The sequence below is a fragment of the Plodia interpunctella genome, chromosome 9, assembly GCF_027563975.2.
Source record: "Plodia interpunctella isolate USDA-ARS_2022_Savannah chromosome 9, ilPloInte3.2, whole genome shotgun sequence".
NCBI classification, from domain to species: domain Eukaryota; kingdom Metazoa; phylum Arthropoda; class Insecta; order Lepidoptera; family Pyralidae; genus Plodia; species Plodia interpunctella.
In genome coordinates this window covers 9,376,658-9,399,281 of record NC_071302.1, presented here as the reverse complement: position 1 = coordinate 9,399,281, position 22,624 = coordinate 9,376,658, and the positions used below count along the sequence as shown (strand labels likewise).

The window sequence follows — 22,624 nt, the reverse complement described above, 5'->3', positions numbered from 1 at the left end:
AAAAAAACGGAAGAAAAATAAAACAATGAATGGAATTAAACAACAAATCATTTTTACATTACTTTATTTCAAAATTAATATTAATTCTTACTTTTAGGGAACTTCATTTGATCACTTCTTAGGCCCATAAGAACATGATTATTGTTCGAAAATTTTATGAATACGGAAGTATTCAACTTGTCTCAGTCATACACCGTACGAGCGCAATAGATATACGCATCACCCGTCTCTGTCTCACTTAAAATGTATCACTGAGACATAACATGCAATATTAATTGCGAAAAATGAATATTTGTATTGAATGTAAAATTCATGGGCCTCCATGAAAAGATAACTATGGATACATCTATATACATATTTTACGGATTACAATCATATGATATTTGTATTGTATCTAAATTACAGTAGGAAAAGCTTTATAAAATAGATATGAGGTCTGATATGGAAGATTTGAATGACGTTACATATTATAGAAAGATCTAGTTTGGAGAGAGATATATGGAATACTTTATATTGGCACAAATGTTTTGTCAGATGAAGACGTTTCTCAAACTAAATTATATATGCGAAGTAAATTAAGTGAAATAAAACTAAATACCATTTAAAATTAAGTAAATGGCTACAGCTGCCCGTGATTAAACATAACATCACTCAAATTGTGCTTCAAAAATTATAAAAAGAATTAAAACATTGCATGATATTAATGTATTAAATTAAAACTAAATGCACTGACCAACTTATACAACAGCATTGTCTCATAATCAACTCCCAACCAAATAAGTGAATAATTACATTGATTTTAATACTACACAGATTTGGCCTTAGTAAGTAGTTTTGGGCGTATACTGAGACGTAGAATAAAAATTTTAGACAGAGAAAACTAGACTGCGATATATCTTTCGTTTCGCTCGTACAAGAAAGAGGAACGTGTATAAGAAATACACAAGAAGAAACGGGAGAGAACTCTAATATTTTTGTCAATCTTCTATCTTGTTGCTTTGTACGGATCGGAAAAATATATAATTAGCCTTCTTTAACTTTAATCTATTGTATGTTTATGTTCGAAATAAATATATTTCCATTTTAAATAAAGGTTGTGAGAATTTTAGACGACGAATGAAAATATAAAGAGAACTGACATTATATTCAGTTTGCTCCTGTAAACTACCCAAGTACAAATATGATTGTCTTGCTCTAATGTACAGACGGGGTCAGATTAACCTGACTCTACCACAGGTCAGGTACAACTGTACGACTATTAGAATGAAAATGAACATTTTCATCTAACAATAAACAAATTGAAATACATTCAGAAGCTTACAAATAGTACTATGAATCAAGTATACGCCAGAATCCAGTGCTGTTGTAGATGGTCGTTGTTAGGGCTGTCCCGCGCAGCTTAGCCGAGGCCGTGGTCCTCGAAGAAGCCCTGCGGAGTCTCCTCCTGCAACAAGGGTCATCACTGAGCCAGAGTCGCTCGTGGCCGCGTTAAAGCTATCGCTTGTCGGCTGCGCGAATGTTATGTTATAATAAAATATATATCACGTTTTGTAAGGTTTATCAAAAAGTCTAATATTGTAGTATGTAGTGTATGAAAATATATCCATACTAATCATACATACTAATCATACATAATTATAAAATTAAATAATAGGTCAATTATCAAAATGTTGATCCTCTGGTTAAAAAAAAAAGAATATTTTTGCCAGATTGTGTGGGTGATTTTAACTAGAATTGCCAGATTTTGAAATTATAAATTTTAATGAACAGGCGGGATGTGTATGTATTAAATAAAAATTTTAAAAACATATAACATTTATTAAAATCAATGAATAAAATCTGATACAAATATAATCAAATTAAAGAACATTAAGTAACATAAAGAACATTATTGCACATGTAAATAAACAAGTACAATATTTCATATAATATTTAATTACTATCAAAAGCGTATTACATTAAAAGATGAGAATAGTTACAAAATTTGCCGTTTTTAATCTCTTTTGGTCTATTTTGCCAAATTGCCTTTAATATGTAACTAATTCAAAATATTATTTTTATTTCGTTAATAATTAATAATATGATTTTAGTTCAGATTAACTGTAAGTTGGCACTATGGAAAATGTTTAGTACCACAAATGGAATAAATAAAGGAATAAAATATTATATTAATCACATAAAAAACGATTCTTCTTAATAATTATTAAACTAATTAAAATATTTAATAATGATAATAAAAAAACAATGGAATATAAATTCGGCATTTTCTTAAAATAATTCGTTGGCTTAATAACAATAACGCGAATAATAAAACAAATCACTCTTATTAATTAAGAAAAAATGGTCCATAAATAGAAAATTAATTTTTCTTATCTAAGATTTTAATTTTCTCCAGCAGACGATAGAATATAATTTCTAGTAACTGCTGGGCAAATACGTTTTTTTACACATATTACTTTTGGTATCACATTTAGAATGACTCCAAAGTAGTTTAGATGTACAGGTCTACCACTTTTATAAGTTACACCGATGTACCTGCGCAGAAGTCTAATTTTTGTACGGCGCGAAAATATTTTAGCTAATCAGAGCGCGCCATGTTTGTTTACCCGCGAACAGAGCTGTCCGCTATTGGCTGACGCGTATGCGCCATGATGTCTGAAGTCCGCGCCGTCGCGTCGTACGCACGCATCATTGATTTTTTTTGGATTTTAAGACTTATGTCCTAGTAATATGGTCGTTATTTTATTGAGTTTGTATTCGGTTTGATTCGGCGGTTGGACGCGCTATTCTGCGTCGTCGAATATTGCCGATGTAATTGTAAATGTAAATTGCTTATAAACGTGGTGGTACTGTAATGATGCGAACATTCCAAATATTTTTTTGTCACATTTGTTTAGGTATATTTACACTGACATATTTTTTATTGATTTTTAAAATAAATATGAAATATGAACAAATTCACTATTTAATTGTAAAGTGCAAAGATATTTATTATGATTTTAAAATTATTTTATAATACTATTAACATTTCGATATGAAGACAAAGTTTATCTTTTTTAAAATACCCAAACTAACGTGTCAGTCAGTTAAGTGCTATAATTCTATAAAAAATATATCAATTGTTTTGCCTTTCCTCAAAACCAATCTAGTTCTACTGCTTGTTTTATGACTGATTGGTAGTTGCGTATGACTGTATATCAATGGAAGAGCTTGGATAAACATACTTATTAGAAAATGTGATACCATCTTATTTATAAAAGCTTTTGCTTTGTGATCTTAATTTATAACACAGTACTGTACACTTTAATGGTGAAGAAAACATGGAAATCTTACAAATAATATTTGTATGAATTTTAGACTAACGTTTTCCACCCCCATTGATCGCCTTGATTTTATTGAAAAAAAATAATGTTTTTTCCATATCTCGTAAACAAGAGAGCTTTTTCAGTACGGTAGGTAATGTAACTTTTCAGCGAAGAATTTTTGGAAATATGCTTTTTTTTCTTATTCCCTTTAAGTTTAAGTTATTTGTAAATAGCACATATTCATTATTTGCAATCAAACTGCTCTCACAGTTTTTAAGAGTGATTTACACCAAACGAGCAAATACTCATTCTATTCTGGCTATCCAGATTTATTCTTCTTTAATCACCTGGGTGATATTAACTGGGTGAGCAAATACCACATTTTTGTGTCCTGAAATCATCTACTGGCAAATCACCTGGGAGATCAAAATACACACGATTTAATTCCATAAGAGGCTATGGCCATTGTTAGGACAGCCATATTAAAGCAAATAAGCTACTAGTTTGGTGTAAATCAAGTTTTAGGCGGGCAGAAAATCACTACGCCCATTAGGGCGATTTTCATCAAACAAATGATTCACTTTCAACATCAAATGAAAATGTCCCCATTGTATAGAAAACAAAAACTTTGGAATGTAAATTTCGTGTAACAATTCCTTTAGTCTGCAGTATCGGCGTCAGTTGCAGGTGTCTCTCTCTTGTCCGGAGCTCCCAGCCGCCCTCAGAGGAGCCCCACCTCCCGGAGCGCCGCGTCCACCGTCTCGTCCTATATAACAACTATTGAACTAAGGACAAATACACACGCCTTCCCTCCTTTTTGTATATGTATCAGCATTTCAATACGCAGCATTTACGAGTACATTATAATTCACACCTATATTGTATTGAATTAAGGACAAATATTAAGTTTTTCTACTTTTTCTATCAGAATTTCTTATCATATAAGAACATATCGTTTATACAAATGCTATTTATGAGTTTTATCTGCCTACTATTGAACATGAACTGAAAGTATATTTATGCATTTTAGAGACGAATTCTATTTCAATTATATTTTCAATCATATTTTTTCTATACACAAAAATCTTATCGTGACTCCTAGATTCTGTCATTATACTATTCGCGTTATTGTTTTTTGTTACAACGCTCAAGTTAGAAAATATCGAAGGTTAATAAAAGTTAATATGATGAAATGGCATAAAATATTATATGTAGTTGGCATTGCAGAGGAAAACATGCTTATATATATATATATATATATATATATATATATATATATATATATATATATATATATATATATATATATATATGCATAAATATTGAAGCATAGAGTTCGAGACCCGGTATTAATAAAATTAAATGTTAATTTTATTTGAGTCCTTATTAAATATGTATGACATACATATTTTTACTTCGCCCGCTTCAAAAACATAGTTAAAATCCCGCTGCCATCACTCCACTGATATATGAAAACCGTAGCATGATTTATAGTTGTCTACAACACATTTCATCTAAAAATATGTATAAATAGTAAATTTATTCATGTACAGACTACCAATATTTTTTTGGTAAATTTTTATCTAAACATTATTCTAATAATACCTACTGAGGCGATTCAAATACAACAATTTCCTTAATTTGTCTGAACATTTCCTATCCTATAGTCTATAGGCAAAATCATACTACGGAGAAGGACGGGACAAGGATCATGCAAGAAAACAGAATTCCAGATAAAATCACTGTATTTCGACATCCCATTACAATAAATGCTAACAGCCAAACCATCACCAGTATAGGACGCCATTTTACCAAATCGTCATAAAACAGGCCAAACAATTCATTAAAAAAGTATATTTATAGGAGATTCTAAAATTCTTCTTAAATAAATTTTAGGAGATTCTATTTTAATTAAGATTTTGCATTGTCGAAAATTACTCGTAAAAATATTAAGTACAGTGTAAGAATTGAATTTTAATAATCGCCATCATATTATATATTATAGATATATTATGTGGTAAAACAACGTCCTCGGAACAATAGTAGTATTTTGAATACACATATATAAAGCGGCGAAATATATAGGTAATACATCGACTACTTCACATAAAAACACCTAGACACCTATTCTAAAAAATATTAATCTTTTTTTCATTTAATGAGATTTAAAATATCACTAACGCTTAGCATCCGTGTATCAATGTATGTTTTGGATTTTGATTATTGCAAGATGTCATGCAATTACTACTACCTCTCTACATATACAGAGGTCAATTTATGTCTAGTATTTTCCCGGTTTTTTTTTCCAAAAAATCCGACTGAAACCCAAATAAAAGATGGGTCCGATTTTTAGTAATAAACTGGGAAAATTCTGGGAGACAACCCATCTCTGCCCGTATAATCTTGAAATGTCTTTTATTAAAATGTGCCGTTTGAAAATCAATATCATGGCACATAACGAGTTATATAGTTCATAATTCAATAAATAATATGTAATGTGCAAAGATATGAATTTTCAAAGTGATATACATATATATCAATAAATAGTAATGTCAAAATTGTGTCCATTTATTTAATTAAAATACCAAAATAAAGGTATAAATTTAAATAAGTGTAAAACAAAATAAAACATAGCTAAAACGTGGACAACATCTGAACTATCAAGTTATTAAATAAAATATGTAATTGGTGTGACTACGAATAAAATAAAAATAAAATAGGAACTGTTTTACTGACTGATTCATCATCAATAGGCTTGGTTTATGACGATTTTAATTACAAACTAAGGGCGAATAAAACTAAGGATATTTGAGATATCACACATACAAGCTTGGCACTCTACCAAGTAGAGCAGCAATTGTTGAATTTCAAGACACGACAACATGCAACGCATCTTCATGCAAAACTTTTATTTTGTAGAAATCTATACTATCATAATAAAGTGGTAAGCGTTTGGGAGTTTCTATGTTTTAGGCGGGTAATCTTCGAAACTACCGAACCGATTTCAAAAAATCTTTCACCATTCACGTACATATCCAAGATTGCTATAGGCTATATTTTATCTCAAAATTCCCTTGGGAGCGAAGCCCCGGGCAACATCTAGTAAATTATAAAGCAGTACAACAACAACTACACATAGTATTGCAAAAGCAGAGTAGAGTACAGAGTAACTACAGAGTAAAAAGAGTGACGTATCGTATGTGCTGTGGCTCAGTGCAACAATCCGTCGTTGAGGTCCTGACGGCCGCGCGCATGCACAACAATGCACATCACATCAGTGTTAGCTTTAAGGTCCGTACACACCGAATGCGATTCAGCACGTACGCAGCAAGATTGCATGGAAATTTAACGGATACGTGTACACCTGCGTTGAAATTACGGTACGGTGTACATGAGGCTTTAAGCGTGCGCCAGATTGGTACACTAGCTTTCCATTGTTGGTTGGCAGTTGAATTGTTCGATATTTTGTTGCAAATAATACCTGTTTAAAAAGTTCAAAACTGCAATTTTTCAATAGCGGTTTACAATTCTGGCGCATGCTTTATGCACAAGGGCAAAACAAGGGAGTTTATTAGGGTGTTGAAGTGCAGTGTTAATTTAGTTATTGATTAAAAAATTAGTTCATGAATCCTAAGCTTTATAATAATAATAAATCAAGTAGAGTTAGGTTTATAGGAAGTAGGGAAGTCTAGAGAGACAATTTGAGAATAGCTTTTGTTTTAAATAGGTTAAAGTTTTATTTATGTGTTGCTCTGTTTATGTAAGTATCCAAACACATCCTTTTAATGTTTTTAGAAAACTTTGTGCTTGATGTTGTGTATTAAGGGGATACTGAAACTACTTAGCATATTTGAAATCTTTCTAGTTATAATACACAAGTATGTGCTCAAAAATGTTAATACCATAAAGTTAAGCTTTAACAGGTTTTTAGTAGAAGTGCATTGAAATCCTAAGCGTTAAGTGATGATAGGCAATTTTAAAATTTAGATAAATACATATAAGTATTATATTTTCACGAAGTTGATATGCAACAGCCATTGGTCCTAATATTTTATATCTAAGGCAGTGCGTCTATTTCACACTAGTGTATCTAAAACATCGAAAGGCACTACTGAGGCCACTGTCCTAACATACTGGTCCACGTCAATTTATAGTTAATATTCTTATCAAGATTATATATGACAAAATATTCACTACAGAATAGTGGATTATGACTAACACAACAAATAGTTCATTGGTCTATACCCGTCTTTGTGGACTTAATTAATATGAAATCTAGATATGTAGACTATGAGATCTGCTGCTTTTAAGGTGTTTTACGTGACAATTATGCCATTTTAATACAAAAACCGGTGCATATTAAGATGTGTGAAGACTAGAGAATATATTTTAAAAGCATAAGGAATGTATTAAACCTATTAGTTTAAAAATAAATATTAACCGGTACAATATCAGAGCAGAGTAGTATACACATCATTTAGCTGTGTAACAAAGCGTAATTATTATTCGAGCTACTATTTTTACTCCAAAATATGAGATTGCATTGGATTAACAAATCATTATGACTTAAAACTAACATCTTAAAATGGAGCAAACAACTTTTTTATTATTATTATTATAGACAACATTTAATAAACCATGTCTGAATCTTGACAAAGAATGAACACTGTTTCAAATTTTATCATCTATATCTGTCAATGTGAAACCCAGTATATTATCTATCTATCACAATTACAATTTCTATGTAATGTCGTACGTCGTATGTAATGTACGTCCAATGAATCAACAATGTTAAACGCGGAACAGGAACAAATGCATCAAATAGGTTGCGGCCAAGTCACAAATAAAACTAAGAATACATATTAAAAAGACAGTTGGACCCTATGGTATTCTTCAAAAAGTACACAGAATATACCATAGATAAATTAGAAAAAATGCCTTCTTTCCCGTTTGGTCAACATCGAAACATAGACACTGTTGATGTTATTTATTTAAAATGTCAAGACTCAGGCACATTGTTATCAAAATATCTATATCAAAATTAGACTAATTCATTGTCCTGGCTACTGACCTCTTGCAACAGGTCCTGTGCAGCGATGGCTTTCAGCACATTCTTCTTGCTCGTCTCCTGCAGCTCTCCGCCAAGTACCAACTCATCGAGAATGAAGTAGGCCTTCTCAAAGTTGAAGATTATGTCCAGTTCACATACCTAATTGAATGAGACACAACAAATAATATATTATATATATATAATATTTAGTTATATTGTAAGCTAAAAGTTATATTGTATTTGACATCAATCTATTTACAGTAATAAAAATTTCTGTGTGCAAATTGGGAGTATTTTACAAATTTTTGATAGAAATAATTCATAACAAAAATACCATTTCAAAAAGAGGAAAACCGGGCACACCCAAAAAAAAAAAAAGTTGGATTGTAATTAGTACAATCCAAACCTACTTATATTATAAATGTAAAAGTGTGCTTCTTTTACAAGCTTTTATTTAACTTACAACTCTATCTTCAACTTAAGAAAAGGTCGACTACAACTTTTTCTCTAGATAAGACAGTCATGAAATGATGAAAAATCACTAACAAACATACAAATCAAATACTAACACTGCCAAAGTACTTGTCCAGCAACTCGACGTATCTGTGGATGAGCTCCAGGGTCAGCAGCTCATTGTCTTCTTGCTCCATCGCACAGCAGAAGTACAATGACGCATATCTGAAATTGTAAATAAAAAAATACAAGACTCTACTCAAGAAATATTATTGCTTACATACAATATTTATAATGACATTCATTAGAGACAACAATTAGGAGCTAACTTTCATCACTTTTGAGGTTTTGTCAAAAGTATTCAATGATATGGTTTTAGTACATAGATAGTTTAAGTTTTTAGAAGAGCAAGTATCAATTTTATGATGGTTGTTATGATATAATAAATAAAATAAATTGTTTTCTAAAGCACTCAGTCAATATATTTACTAACGACATGGTTGGACATCTTCATCACAAGCCTTTCATAACCATTAGGTTTAATGGGTGTCATTCCGTCTATGAAAACATTGTTACGACAAAAGCATATGAGTAAATGTATTGAAGTAATAAACATCAGTTGAGTTAGTTTAGTCAATTTAAAAATTACCTTTTGTACACGACTTTGACGTCTTTCCACTCGAGGAACGAGCACATCTTAGGCTTCCTCGCAAGCACAGTCGTGATAAGTTCTCGTGTGATTTTCTTTTTCAGCTTATCTGGGTGCGCCACATACCACTTCTGAAGCCTCAACTTGCCTTGACGGCTGAATAGCAGCATGAATTGCATCTGAAATATTCGCGATGAAGCATTTTTAAATTATGTCGTGTTTGCCCCACACCCATTCTGATAGTAAATTATGAGACATACTCACCATTTTGTTATGTAAAACGTATAATTAGATCAGTCACAAAATAATACTTAAAGGGAATGTTTTGAGATATTAAAATAAGATTATAATCTAGTTATCATCACAATAAAATATTATACTCATCAAAAAATGATGTCTTCCATTCGATTCACGATAGTTTCCACCTCTACTTTACTAGATTTTGACACTTATGACAATGACATAGATAAAAAATAAGACGTTGACATAGAAAAATCGACGCTGGAAAAGAGAGGAATCCCTGTGCCTGGTGATAAAATTTGGATAAAATACATTGCCACTTTATTGTCAGTATATATACGTCAATGTCACAACAAGTTTTTTTGAAAGTACCTACGGGTTGGCCAGGGAAGAATACTTTATCACATCACAAACAAATCAAAACGAAATAAATGTAAAAAATTTGTATTTCAGAAACAAAATAATAGTAAAAATGAAGACATTTCCAATCGAGGATATTCCGGAGTTTTCCAAAAAGGAGCGTATTGTTGTAGTTGGAGTGATCGGAAAGTCACCATATCGTTATTCGAACAAAACAACTCCTCTTCTGCCCTCGGCGAAGAGCGATGAGGTATTTATCTTCCTTAGAATTGCCGTTGAGATGTAGTAGTATTGATGTTTAAATCTATATAACACAGATTTTTAACACTAACCTCTACTAGAATTTTCTCAATGTTTACAAACTAATAGCAGTAACTATTTATTAAGGTGAACGTTACGATCGACTCATTATATGTTTTTCGGTTGAAACAGAATAATATAGAATGCTTCTGGGATGAGCGGCAAGGAGTACTCTACCTTCATGCTGTCACATACCTCGACACCAAGCAGCTCACTAAGTTAGCTGCTACACTGGATGAAAATTCCAAAACTACTATAAAGGTGAGTTTTATTAAGTATACCAATGCAAATTTACAATTGACCCCACCACAATGATCCATACTACTTTCTTTACATACCTATATATTTCTAAGTTGGTTGTACAAGTACCTATTTGCTCTGAAAATTTTTTACAGATTTCATATGTCATTTCTCAGGATGCAGATGCGGCCCATTGGTTAGTTGCCTCTGGAGAGTTGGCCTCGGAGTCCTGTCGGGCAATGGCCCTGCTGTTCCACCTGTGTCACATTGTGGTACTGTCTTCTCCCACACCAGTGTTCGACCTGGGATACTTGCAGCTATTCAAAGCTATTGATGCTTACAGGTAGAGTAATTTTAGTAATTAAGTTTCATAATTTTAATTATGCAAATGTTGAATGTAAAAAAATCCGACTTGGTTGGATCTGACCAACCAACAGAAAGGGATGCACATAATTAATAAATATATTGTCTGCAGGACAGAGCTCCTGCCGCGCACAAGCACTGCGCTGTGTGAGGTGGCCCCGGGCAGTGCGTGGGAGTCGCACGGCCGCTGCAGCTGCCCGCGGCTGCTGTTCCACTTCCGCCGCGCCCCGGCCCCGCTGCGCGCTGCGCCTGCGTCCCTGAAGCGGCTTGAGCACGCGGTGGAGGACCAGCTTTATTTTATACTGAGGAAGGCGAGGATCATCACTAATGTTTGGTACCTAATGTTTAATTTTATTTGAAGTCTAGATGTCGCCCGAGGCTTCGATTCCGTGGTAATTTTGAGATAAAATAAAGCCTATAGCAATCTTGGATATGGTGAAAGAATTTTTGAAATCTGTTCAGCAGTTTCAGAAATTAACTGCTTCAAACATACAAACTCACAAACACCTCTTTATAATAATAGTATAGATTCAACTAATAGTATTCAATACAACGCCAGATTAGAAGTGCAACAATTTCCAAATATTATTTTATTATATCCTTGATTTTTGTACATTTCTTAAACCATTGTATCTACACCATTACATACAACTTGCCTATAATAAGAAGCTCGCAGTAAATTACTAACATTACATCAAATGATATTATGCTGCTTTTGCCAACAGTGCAAAATCCCTGTTCGCTATACCAAAAAACGAAGAATTTGTATACATGAGTGCGGAGGAGAATTCAAACCACGCGCGTGACGTCAGCTCCCTAGTCCGCGGTCTTGTTGAGAGGTGTTCTGGTGATGTGACCACCGCACAGCCGAGCCAACGGCCCACTTTCAAGCAGTTCCTGCAGGCACATGTAGACTTGGCCTTCAGTGAGGGCTTCGATGATAACGTGGGCAAATACGCTATGAGTACTTCGTTTTTTGAGGTGAGATCTTTTATTTATAGACGGATTTTGGGCTTTGTGCCCTGTACATGTAAGAATGAGATAGGGTTGAGGTATATATATACTTTTTCTCTCTCTGTCCTTATACCATCTCACATATATACAAGATTCCAAATCTTGTCTTATATTTCTCCTAAAAACCCCAATAATTTTTTATGCGAAATAAAGGCAAATAGACAAACACACTCATATTCATGATATTATAGTATAAATGAAAGTAGAAAAGCGGATGGCTTAACATCTGTGGAAGAAACTGGGAGATCTCTCTGATGAGAGAGAGAGAGAGAGAGAGAATATAGTATGGATAGATATTACTTGTTGTAGCTCCCAAGCGCTTCAAGTTGGCGCAACGCAGCGCAAGCGCTCGCACCGATATACCTGTCGGCGAGTGCGGAGGACCAATCAGAGGCCGGCGCGCTGTACGACGCCCTCGCCACAGATGTGCGGTTCTCGCAGGCAAGGTGTGCTAAGGTACATCATTTTAAATTTGTTTTATTATATACTTTTTTATAGTTAGCAGTAATATTTTTAGTCAACTATCGCAAATGGATTTTTTATACTACAGACAATTTTTGAAAATTCTGTTTTTTTTTTTTTATAATTGGCGTAGGAGAGCGGAGGATAAGCGGAGTCTTGTAATTAGCATAGTTTTATATATCGAAACATTAACTTTACCCTATATTTCGCTTTAAGACCCTCGAAAATAAAATAAATAAATAAATTATAGGAGAACGCTCGCAAAACAAAAAATCAGCGCGCACAGAAAAATTACATGTAATATCAAGTTTTTTGTCATATTAGGACAAGTTATTCTGTGATACGGTGAGCAGTTCCTTTGGGCTGATTCAAGACTTGTTCTCAGGTGCTGCCGATTGCACAAGCGTCGTACGCGGAAGGTTTGCCGTCACATTACTCCAGTCAACATCACGCACATAAGGTATGCTTTGCAAAACGTATCTTTATATTTCTAACTAGCTTTTGCCCACGGCTACGCCCGCGTAAATGCGCCCCATGGGAAGTTATTTGTCCGGGATGAAAGGTACCCTATGTCTTACTCCACACTTCAAATTACATGTATGCTAAAATTAAGATTAGTTTAGCATGAAAAGATAACAAACAAACTTACTTTAATATATATTAATATGATATATAATATACTTTAATATGATAATATTAGTTAAGATAACATCATTATACTATATATAGAATAGATTTAGGTACTTTGACGACCTCGGTGGCGCAGTGGTAAAGTGCTTGCCCCCTGAACCGAGAGGTCACGGGTTCGATCCCCGGTCGGGTCATGATGGAAAATGATCTTTTTCTGATTGGCCCGGGTCTTGGATGTTTATCTATATATGTATATTATAAAATATAGTATCGTTCAGTTAGTATCCCATAACACAAGTCTCGAACTTACTTTGGGGCTAGCTCAATCTCTGTGATTTGTCCTAATATATTTATATTTATATTGTAAGGTACATGGTTCTTTTTAGCAATATTTAAAAGTTATTCATTATGAATAAATGTAAAGTTTAGATACGAGTGCGTGTTCTTGCTTGCGTAAACAAGCAATTTAATTATGTGGTGAACAAATATGGCGAAGCCGTTTTGTGCTGACAGAAAGGGCCAGGAGCGGGCTTGATGTCATCAGGGATAACAGGATGTCGAAGATCATTTGAAATGGAGGAGTAAAAGTAGGAAAGTGGATATTTTTAAGTAACTACGGCGGAAGAAGGACAATGTTTTAATCTTTCAGGAACTACAAAACTAGGCTTAAAGTAAATTTAAATGCCTTAATAATTTTCGAGTGATAACACTTGATCCCTCTCCCACCTGAGGTTACCTAAGTATTGTTGCAGGTGAGCGTGGCGCTGGGCGTGCTGGAGAGCATGGCCCGCGGGCCGCTGGCGGCGGGCGCCCGCGCGCGGCTGGCGGCTGCTTGCCGCGCCGTGTGGGGCGCCCGCAGTCTGTGCGAGGCGCCCTCGCTCACGCACCACGTCTGCATGCTGCCGCACCAGTGAGTGCTGTATGATCTCTCATTATTTATAGGTGATAGGAAGCTGGGTCCTGGCTGTGCTGGATACTTCCATTTAGACATTCTCTATCAATAAACCTTTGGGAAAAAGTTAAACATAAACTATAGGGATACTTTAACGACGACCTCGGTGGTGCAGTGGTAAAGTGCTTGCCTCTGAACCGAGAGGTTCAGGTTCAGAGGATCTCCGGTCGGGTCATGATGGAAAGTAATCTTTTTCTGATTGGCCCGGGTCTTGGATGTTTATCTATATATGTATTTGTTATAAAACATAGTATCGTTGAGTTAGTATCCCATAACACAAGTCTCGAACTTTGGGCCTAGCTCAATCTGTGTGATTTGTCCTAGTATCTTTATTTTATTGAAAATTCTGATATAGAAAGAAAGAATGAAAAACTTTATTCGGCGAAAAATTACATTGTTTGATATACAATTTGCTTAATACTAATAACATCGTGCCGAATGGATCACAGCTCAGCTATATGTTATAACTAAGACGATATAACGGTTATAAAATACAATATATACGCTATAACGCTGAACGCTTTCAGCTGCTTTCAGATATATATATTTCACTCAGTTTTGTAAGCATTCTTCTTTAGCCTGATAGAATAGAATATAAATAAGCCTATTCAAAAAACTACAGACACACACATAATAACCAAAAAAGAAAATTAAGATAAAAAAAAAACAAAACGTGGGTAAGTACAAAAAGTGATTATGGATGTGTGTGCTGCAGCAATCTAAACAGGCCACAACTCAGTGATGTTATTACTCTAGGAGCAATACACTGATTTTCAGTACTAGACGTATGTTCTTATGTGCTGCTGTATATTTAGTGCAGCTGTGGTACTGGTGTCAGGTAGTCTGCCCTTACATGCTGGAGACTTCAGTCCAGCCTGGGAAGTAAAGATGAGGACTAGGGTATTAGGGTATACACGCAAGCTAAAAAAACCTGATAAAACGTCATGTCTTTCATCAATTGTGTCACGGTGACACAATTGTCACTATCGTGACACAATTGATGAAAGACATGATATGATATCAGATTTTAGCTGCAGTGTGAATGCTGGCGCCTGTTTAACATTGAACAATTGGAATCAAATTCAAAATTTGTTATTAAACTACCACTAGCTCTTGCCCGCGGCTCCGCTCGCGTGAATTTATCGTTCACTCCCCATTATAGTCATTTGGGAAAATTCTGAAAATCACATTGATTTCTGGAAAAAAAGTAGCCTATGATTCAACGTGGGTCTTAAACTACTTGCATACCAAATTTTATCAAAATTGGTCCAGCGGTTTAGCCGTGAAAGCGGAACAGAGAGACAGACTTTCGCATTTATAATTAGTATTTGTACATATTATTATAATATTAGAATGGATTATTTCATGCAGCGTTAGGTCATTGCCTTAAGCCAGAAACTGATAGGTAACAATAGCATTCAAAACGGGTAGTCATCAGGCTGTCGACCAGTTGTAAAATCATCAAAAAATAATTAATATTACACCCGAATCCTGGTCTTTGGACGTCCAATATAAGAGAGAGAAAGACTATCTCATTAAATTGTGGTAAAACTTCCAGTGACAATAGCAAGGAGCACTCGTCCGGCGTCCGCTATATAGCGGCGTGCAACTGCGGCCGCAGCAAGAGTTCCCGCGAAGACCCCTACTCGGTCCGCAGCGCAAACCACACCTTCTACACTCAGGCCGCCGAGGAATGTGGCACCTGCCCTACGTTGCAGACGATCGAATTTCCCGTCTTCCAGCCTTCCACTCCTACTTATAGGTAACTGGTGGCCTATCGCGGCTTCGCTCGGGTGATACCACATAAATTATACAACAAAACTTTCTCTAGAAATCACACTATCTATTCGTGAAAACTGTACAAAAATCCGTAAGGTAGTTTTAGAGTTTATCGCTTCATATAGACAGACGCGATAGGACTTCCTTTTGTAATATGTATGAATATTAAATATCTCCAGTATGGAGTGGAGTAGACGCGAAATATGTAGTCGGTGAATTGGGGCACTGTATATGGAAATGGTGACTCCCGCTCCAGGTCTAATCTGGTGCAAAGAATGGTCATCGCAATACAACGTTTAACCTTTTAATTGAACCTTAAGCGGTGGTGGTGTAATGGTTAAGACGCCCACCTATGGATCGAAAGGTCGTATCCTACTCGTGTCATTATTTGAGTTTGTATACCTATCTGACTCATATAGCAGTTTTCATAGACCACCACTTGCTTCCGGTGAAGGAAAACATTGTGAGGAAACCTGCCACCGAACCGCCGTTTAGGCGGTAAGTAGTCGTAAAAATCATGTCAGATGCGTTTAGGCGACTTGAATAAAACACTGTGTTGGCAATAACACACTCGGCATGGTGATGATTGAATCTGACGTTAGAAACTCGTTTGTCATTTCCAGAATCCGGCGTTCCTAATTCAAATTCACTTTTTTGATTTCTCAAAAAGCTACAAACTACTGACAATTCGGAACGACCACTGCTCAGAAGAAATACAATATAAACAATGCTGGACCATTATTATTTCCAGGGCTGCGTCATTAAAAGACTCGTCATCACAAGAGGCGGCGCCCGGCGGACGCGCGTCGGCGTCGCTGTCCGGCGAGGCGGCGCCGGACGCCGGGCCGGCGGCCGGCGGCTGGTCCGAGCCGGACGCGCTGTCGCCCGGCGAGGCGCGCGACGAGGACGACGACGACAACACGCCCGAGGACAAGTATGTGGTGCCTGTCCGGGGAGACGCGGCGTCGGGTGAGTGATACTTCTGTGTGCGTAATGTTGTTTGTATCTCCTCCTCTCTTTCACTCTCATCTCTGCTCGTTCGTATGAGAATCCGTGTAGAACGCGAACAGACAGACAGACGCAGCAGAGGACTTTGTTTTTAAGTTTGACCGTTAAGTGTGTCTGTCTGTCTGTGTACGTGGCACCGTAGTTCATCAACGGGTGAACCGATTTGGTTGCGATTTTTTTTAATCGATAGCAAATTTTTATGCGGTAGTTCTGTTTGGTCAAAATCGTTTCAGCCGTTCAAAAGCTGTAGCGAAATGAATATTGAAAATCGGGATTTAAAAAAAAAAAATAATTGTAACAAATAAACTTGTATAACAAGAATTCATCGTATTTAAACCGCGTTTCTCGCGTGAAAATCCAGGTTTCTCACTGTGATTCATCTCGTTTTAGAGAAAGTGATAACCCGTCAGCCGTCAACGACTGAGTATCTCCCGGGCATGTTGCACCTCGGCAGCCCCAGCGGCCTGCTGCCGGCCTTCCCCAGCTGGTCGCTGGTGTGTCTCGGGGCCTCGTCCCTGTACTCGCACAGCGTGGGGCTGCCTGAGCATCTGCAGCCCGGGTTCTTGCCGCACTCCAACTATTTGCTACCATGGGATTGCGCTGTTCGGTGAGCGACTTATCTTTACTGCTGTGAAGATTTATTTTGAAATTCTACGATGTAAGTGACAATGTCCTCTTAATGCAAAACAAATACTGACTATATTGATTAATAATTTAAAAGCGAAAGTAAGTTTGTTTGTTACTTATATTCTTCAGGCTTTACCTGCTTAACTAATCTTCTTGAAATTTTGCATGCTTTATTCAAATTCAAATTCAAATTCAAAATTCTTTATTCAATTTAGGATGATATACATCACTTATTGACGTCAAAAGTTACTTAAACTAAGTCTACTGCCGGCTTCCAAAGCGCAGGTGAAGAAGAAGCGGCGCAACAAACTTCACCGCAGCCTTTTCTCCAAGGACGTCAATTAACAAATATAGGTCTTATACATATATTAAAAATTAGGAGGACGAATTTACACCATTATTAAAAATGTCAAAATTTGAATGAATAAATAAAAGTGTCATGCTGTAGTTGGAAGTAAGACGAAGGACATGGGGTACCTGTCCACCCCGGAAATATTATTACTCCAGTAGGAGCTCCATTACACGCACGTAGACCTCGGAGTCAATGTCACTTTACAAATGTTTAAGAGTAAACTATAGAAAATGTTAATTGACAAAGACATCTATAAAATTGACGAAGTTTTTCAAACTATATTTTTAACTACTTGTTGCGTGTATCGACTGATATCGATGACACTTTAAGACAGTGTTTTGCTAATGTATTATTTTTATTAATATTCATTTATTTATTTTTATGTTTCTAACACAATTGTAAAATATTTTGTGAAATAAATAAATAGAGAAATCGCAGTGAGTAAACAAACCTTTATATCACACAGATAATGTTATATAGATGTGAAGTATTATTAAGAGAGTGGCAACACCGCAGGTTAGAGCAGGCGGGGCTGTGGCGCAGCGCGCCGTCTCGCTCCCGCAAGCCGGCGCCGCACCTCACCGTCAAGATCTTCATCGGCTTCGAGTACGAGTGTCCGCGCGGACACAGGTCAGTAGTCACAGTCAGCCCGACCGATCTGGGGGGCTACCACGAACCATAAAACACGTAACACGTCATTGACTTTTTTACACGAAATATACAAAGTATGGGGAAAAGAGACGGCATGTGGACATTAGTAACGTGGTACGTGTTTGTTGTTTCGTGGTAGGTTTTCTGTTTATTTGGTTCCTACTGCTGAATTTCGAATGCAGGACAATCGTGGGGGTTGGGAGTAGAACTAGTTAAATAAATATTATTAATAAATATATTAGGACAAATCACACAGATTGAGCTAACCCCAAAGTAAGTTCGAGACTTGTGTTATGGGATACTAACTCAACGATACTATATTTTATAACAAATACATATATAGATAAATATCTAAGACCCGGATCAATCAGAAAAAGACCATGACCCGATCGGGGATCGAACCCGGTTTATCGAACCTCTGAACCTCTTGGTTCAGAGGCAAGCACTTTACCACTGCGCCACCGAGGTCGTCAAGTTGAACGTTGGTAGATGCTAGTTCAATTATATTTCGGCCTAGGCGTTCAATTGAATGCCGGCGTTTAATGAACTTTTTAATGAAATGGCTCATTTAACCAGATAGCTCTGGTATATACATAAATAATGTATGAGTTTCATTTTAAGGTTTTATGAAATATAATAATAATGATTACCTCTGCGCCAGGTTCATGATGTCGTCGCCGGACAGCATGGTGTCGGGCAGCGGCGCGACGGGTGGGGGAGCGCGGCTGGCGAACACAGACATGCCGCTGTTCGCGAGCTGCGTGTGCCGCGTGGCGCAGCTCACGCGCCTGCACGTCGTCACGCCCAAGGCGTCCGTGCACGTCATGCTCGACCCCAAGGTCTCAATTATATAAATTAATAACTTTATACACGTAATTTTAATTTGACTTAATTATATTTGACAAGATAGAGAGATAATCAATGAATGGATCAAGTCTAGCTATATAAAATATGTCGTAATATGTTTGATAGTATTGAATTAACCAACCAATTGCTTTATAGACTGCCTTGGAGATTGGGCCGAGCCTGTAATGCTTTAACATCTTGTTTTTTTTGAACCTACATTTGCATTTGTATAACCAATGCGGATGAACGCGCACCATTGCACCGCCTCATACAATCGTACAATGACCATTTCATGGGTGTCGATATATTTGCGTTATCACTGCCCTTATTTAAAAAAGGTATCTTGATAGTGTAGATTTGTTATGTTATGTTCAATGTATGGATGTGTGTAAGCTTTGTTTTGTGAGATAAGATACCCAATTTGTACATATTTTATGTACTGCATGTAAATATTACTTCATTTTCCTAACAATATTTGTATTATGTAATCTGACACAATAGTTATAAGGGATTGTTGTGTTAATTCCCGCCCTAAAATGCCCACTCCATATCCTCCAGTGGAAGTCGTATGAGGTGACTAAGGAACATATAGCCTTAACAGCTGAAAAGCAACAATGCTATTCCCTAAAAATGTTGAAATCAATCAGGCTCCAATTGCACGTTCTAGACTTGTCCATTTCTATTACGAGTCGATCATAGCGCCATCTATCCGTACTATAACGGATCAACGGCGTGGTGGAAGTCCAGGTGCAGCCGGTGCCGGGCGGGCCCACGTTCGTGCCGCAGCCGGCCGGCAGCGCCCCAATAAAGCTGTCCCCGTCCGCCTACTGGGTGCTCCGCCTGCCCTACATGTACGCGGACGAGAGGGGCCCCTTGCCCCGGCCCAGACCCACCACGTTGCACACAGGGGGGACCCTCATCGCGCCTGTGTTTGGACTGCAAGATTGATGAAGATTTTGAGGTGAGAAACTTGTCTGTCTGTGAGTTATATATGTCAACTTCAGATCTTTACTCCATTATCCTATCATATTATAGAACAAAGTCCTCTGCCGCATCTTATTAATATATTTATCGCATTGGGATGATTTTATCCTTTTCTATCCTTTCTCATAAAAATTCTTAAAACTTTTCAATTAATATTAACTTTTTTAATATGTTTGAAATTGAAATTTATCAATAAAAAATTATGTTAATTGCAATTAAAGTTATAATGTTTATGTATGTTTATGTTTTCCAGCACAAAGCATAGAGTAATAATCTCTTGAGAAACGAGTGAGAAACCTTCAGACCGCAGTGTGGGACCATGGTGTGCACAGCGACAACAACATGCCCGTGAAGCGTCGTTACATAATTTTTATTTGTATAAAGTTATTTGCAAGTGATTGTAACAATTTATGTTCTCAACTATACAGTCTGTCAATAAAGTGAATAAAACTATTTTTAAATGAACTACATTGCAATACCAAATGGAATGGTCACGATTGGTTGATAAACACCCAGTGTTGCTAGCCAGCAGGAGACAACGACCACATTTCTTTCCATCACTTTCTTGACAGACTGTGCAGTTTGTTTAAAATGAATTGAAAAATGTTTTTTATGAACTTCATTTTTTTTGTAATTGCAATACCAAATAGCATTTTATTTGGTATTGCACGTCAAGATGGATTGACTCCCAGTGCTGCCAGCCCAGGGCATTCAGCGCCCTTTATTTTCTACTCTTTGCAGACGGACTTTAGCTATTTGTCATATACAAATAAAATTAATCAGGGTATATGAAGTTATCTAAATGTATTGAAACAATATCCATTGGACGGATAATTACAAAATTTAATACACGGGTAGAATAATTGTAAAATATAATAATGTTTATTTATTCAAATTAAATTCAAAAAGACGACCTCGGTGACGCAGTGGTAAAGTGCTTGCCTCTGAACCGAGAGGTCCCGGGTTCGATCGCCGGTCGGGTCATGATGGAAAATGATCTTTTTCTGATTGGCCCAGGTCTTGGATGTTTATCCATATATGTATCCCATAACACAAGTCTCGAACTTATTTTGGGGCTAGCTCAATCTGTGTGATTTGTCCTAATATATTTATATTCAAATCTACAACCAGTACAAGTATATTTCACAGTTAAAAATAATAAACTTCAGTAAGGAAAAAAAACGACTAATTAAGTAAAAAATGAGCGTTTGTGGTAAAATGGTGTCTGTGGATACCTAGGAATACAATGAACCGTTTACAGGTCACAAGGACTACAGAACCTAGAGAAACGATTAGGGTACTGTTCATTCTCATATTCCGATGAGAGCGAAGCTGCGGGGCGTTGCTAGTATAACTACTTACCTAAGAATTTCGGGGACATTTTTGTTAAGTCAAAGGTGTATTGATCACACTATGATGGTCCGTCAAGGGCACGATGACTATGGAATTTCGCGACATTGTAATGAAATATGTTATAAATGTATGTACTATTTATTTTAATAAAATATTTACTAAACATGACCTTGTCTTCCCTTTTTTCACAATAATCTGATCAAATCCTGTATTTTATAAGTTATTTACAAAATCGGTAAATGTGTGGAGTTTATCCTCGAACAGCACGCACGGTATTTTTATCCCCTGATGTTGCATGCGTCGACCATGCGTTGCGGCGACCACTTCCCATCTGGTGGGCCGCAAAAGTGTTTCCTTGTTCAGTTGTATAAAAAATCCACAGGGCCGAGGCCACGGGGTGCAACTAGTGATCTTATTAACGATAACGCTAAATTATAATTAAACCTACAATAGCACATATGGTGCATTTTATCCAGAGTTTTCTGCGAAAACGGAGCTTAAGGGTAGCCATAGAAACTGCTATTTAGAAATATTTTTCCCCTACCCGCGGGGAACAGAACTTATTTTTGTATTGACTTATACAAGAGTGCTAACAAGATAGGACATTTAGGCAGTTTTCATAAAATTTACATTATTCCTACGGGAAAACACTTCACTTCTGTGATCTGATCTTCACTGATGTGAAAAAAAAGTCATCAAGCTTTTCTTATTGAGAAGACGCGTTGAAGTTTGATTTGTGAATATGCCTAAAATAAATATAGAGAAATCAAAATTGTCATTGATAAAACGAGAAACTCATTTTTTATTTACGATTCGGTAGGATATATCAAGAATTAAAAGTGTGTAAACGACAACTTGTTCCAATTTCAAATTGACGCATGCGCTTTTTGCGTAGCGTGGTTTCAACTGTTTCCGCGGGAAAATATTTTTCCTTTTTTTTAATCTTTTTAAAATGACTCCAAAATATTAACTAATAAATCTCTAAACAAATTATATTATATTTTTT

The 22,624-nt window shown here is 36.2% G+C and overlaps 2 protein-coding genes across 5 annotated transcripts; one reads left to right on the top strand and one right to left on the bottom strand.

The window, feature by feature from the left end:
• Positions 1 to 47: 47 nt before the first annotated feature.
• AP-1sigma (Adaptor Protein complex 1, sigma subunit) lies at positions 48 to 9,980 on the bottom strand. 3 transcript variants are annotated; one of them, XM_053749997.1, is made up of 5 exons: positions 9,722 to 9,980; positions 9,458 to 9,636; positions 8,925 to 9,033; positions 8,377 to 8,514; positions 48 to 1,444 (listed from the first exon to the last, which is right to left on the bottom strand). In XM_053749997.1, the coding sequence occupies exons 1-5, from the start codon at positions 9,722 to 9,724 to the stop codon at positions 1,400 to 1,402; spliced, it is 474 nt and encodes a 157-aa protein (XP_053605972.1). In that variant the 5' UTR covers positions 9,725 to 9,980; the 3' UTR covers positions 48 to 1,399. The 3 variants fall into 3 exon arrangements, with proteins under 3 accessions (XP_053605972.1, XP_053605973.1, XP_053605974.1); XM_053749998.2 differs by lacking the exon at positions 48 to 1,444 and adding an exon at positions 1,648 to 4,071 and having other exon boundaries at positions 9,722 to 9,901; XM_053749999.2 differs by lacking the exon at positions 48 to 1,444 and adding an exon at positions 5,033 to 6,542 and having other exon boundaries at positions 9,722 to 9,901.
• A 71-nt stretch (positions 9,981 to 10,051) lies between these two features.
• On the top strand, positions 10,052 to 22,281 carry LOC128672694 (uncharacterized protein). Of its 2 annotated transcripts, none has more exons than XM_053749990.2 (15): positions 10,052 to 10,307; positions 10,490 to 10,618; positions 10,774 to 10,940; positions 11,073 to 11,294; positions 11,686 to 11,941; positions 12,284 to 12,430; positions 12,822 to 12,896; positions 13,819 to 13,976; positions 15,577 to 15,780; positions 16,549 to 16,766; positions 17,196 to 17,412; positions 18,301 to 18,414; positions 19,097 to 19,274; positions 20,029 to 20,242; positions 20,519 to 22,281. In XM_053749990.2, exons 1-14 carry the CDS (start codon positions 10,170 to 10,172, stop codon positions 20,227 to 20,229), a joined length of 2,424 nt encoding a protein of 807 aa, XP_053605965.1. In that variant the 5' UTR covers positions 10,052 to 10,169; the 3' UTR covers positions 20,230 to 20,242; positions 20,519 to 22,281. The 2 variants fall into 2 exon arrangements, with proteins under 2 accessions (XP_053605965.1, XP_053605964.1); XM_053749989.2 differs by having other exon boundaries at positions 20,029 to 20,261.
• Positions 22,282 to 22,624: the final 343 nt, after the last annotated feature.

Excerpts from the sequence above, each read along its gene's own strand:
- LOC128672694 (XM_053749990.2), top strand. The coding sequence starts at position 10,170 with ATGAAGACATTTCCAATCGAGGATATTCCGGAGTTTTCCAAAAAGGAG. Across the intron at positions 10,941-11,072 it reads AAAGCTATTGATGCTTACAG|GACAGAGCTCCTGCCGCGCA; the intron begins GTAGAGTAATTT and ends TATTGTCTGCAG. Across the intron at positions 12,897-13,818 it reads GTCAACATCACGCACATAAG|GTGAGCGTGGCGCTGGGCGT; the intron begins GTATGCTTTGCA and ends GTATTGTTGCAG.
- AP-1sigma (XM_053749997.1), bottom strand. Across the intron at positions 8,515-8,924 it reads TGGACAAGTACTTTGGCAGT|GTATGTGAACTGGACATAAT; the intron begins GTTAGTATTTGA and ends TCATTCAATTAG. Across the intron at positions 1,445-8,376 it reads CACAGGACCTGTTGCAAGAG|GAGGAGACTCCGCAGGGCTT; the intron begins GTCAGTAGCCAG and ends CCCTTGTTGCAG.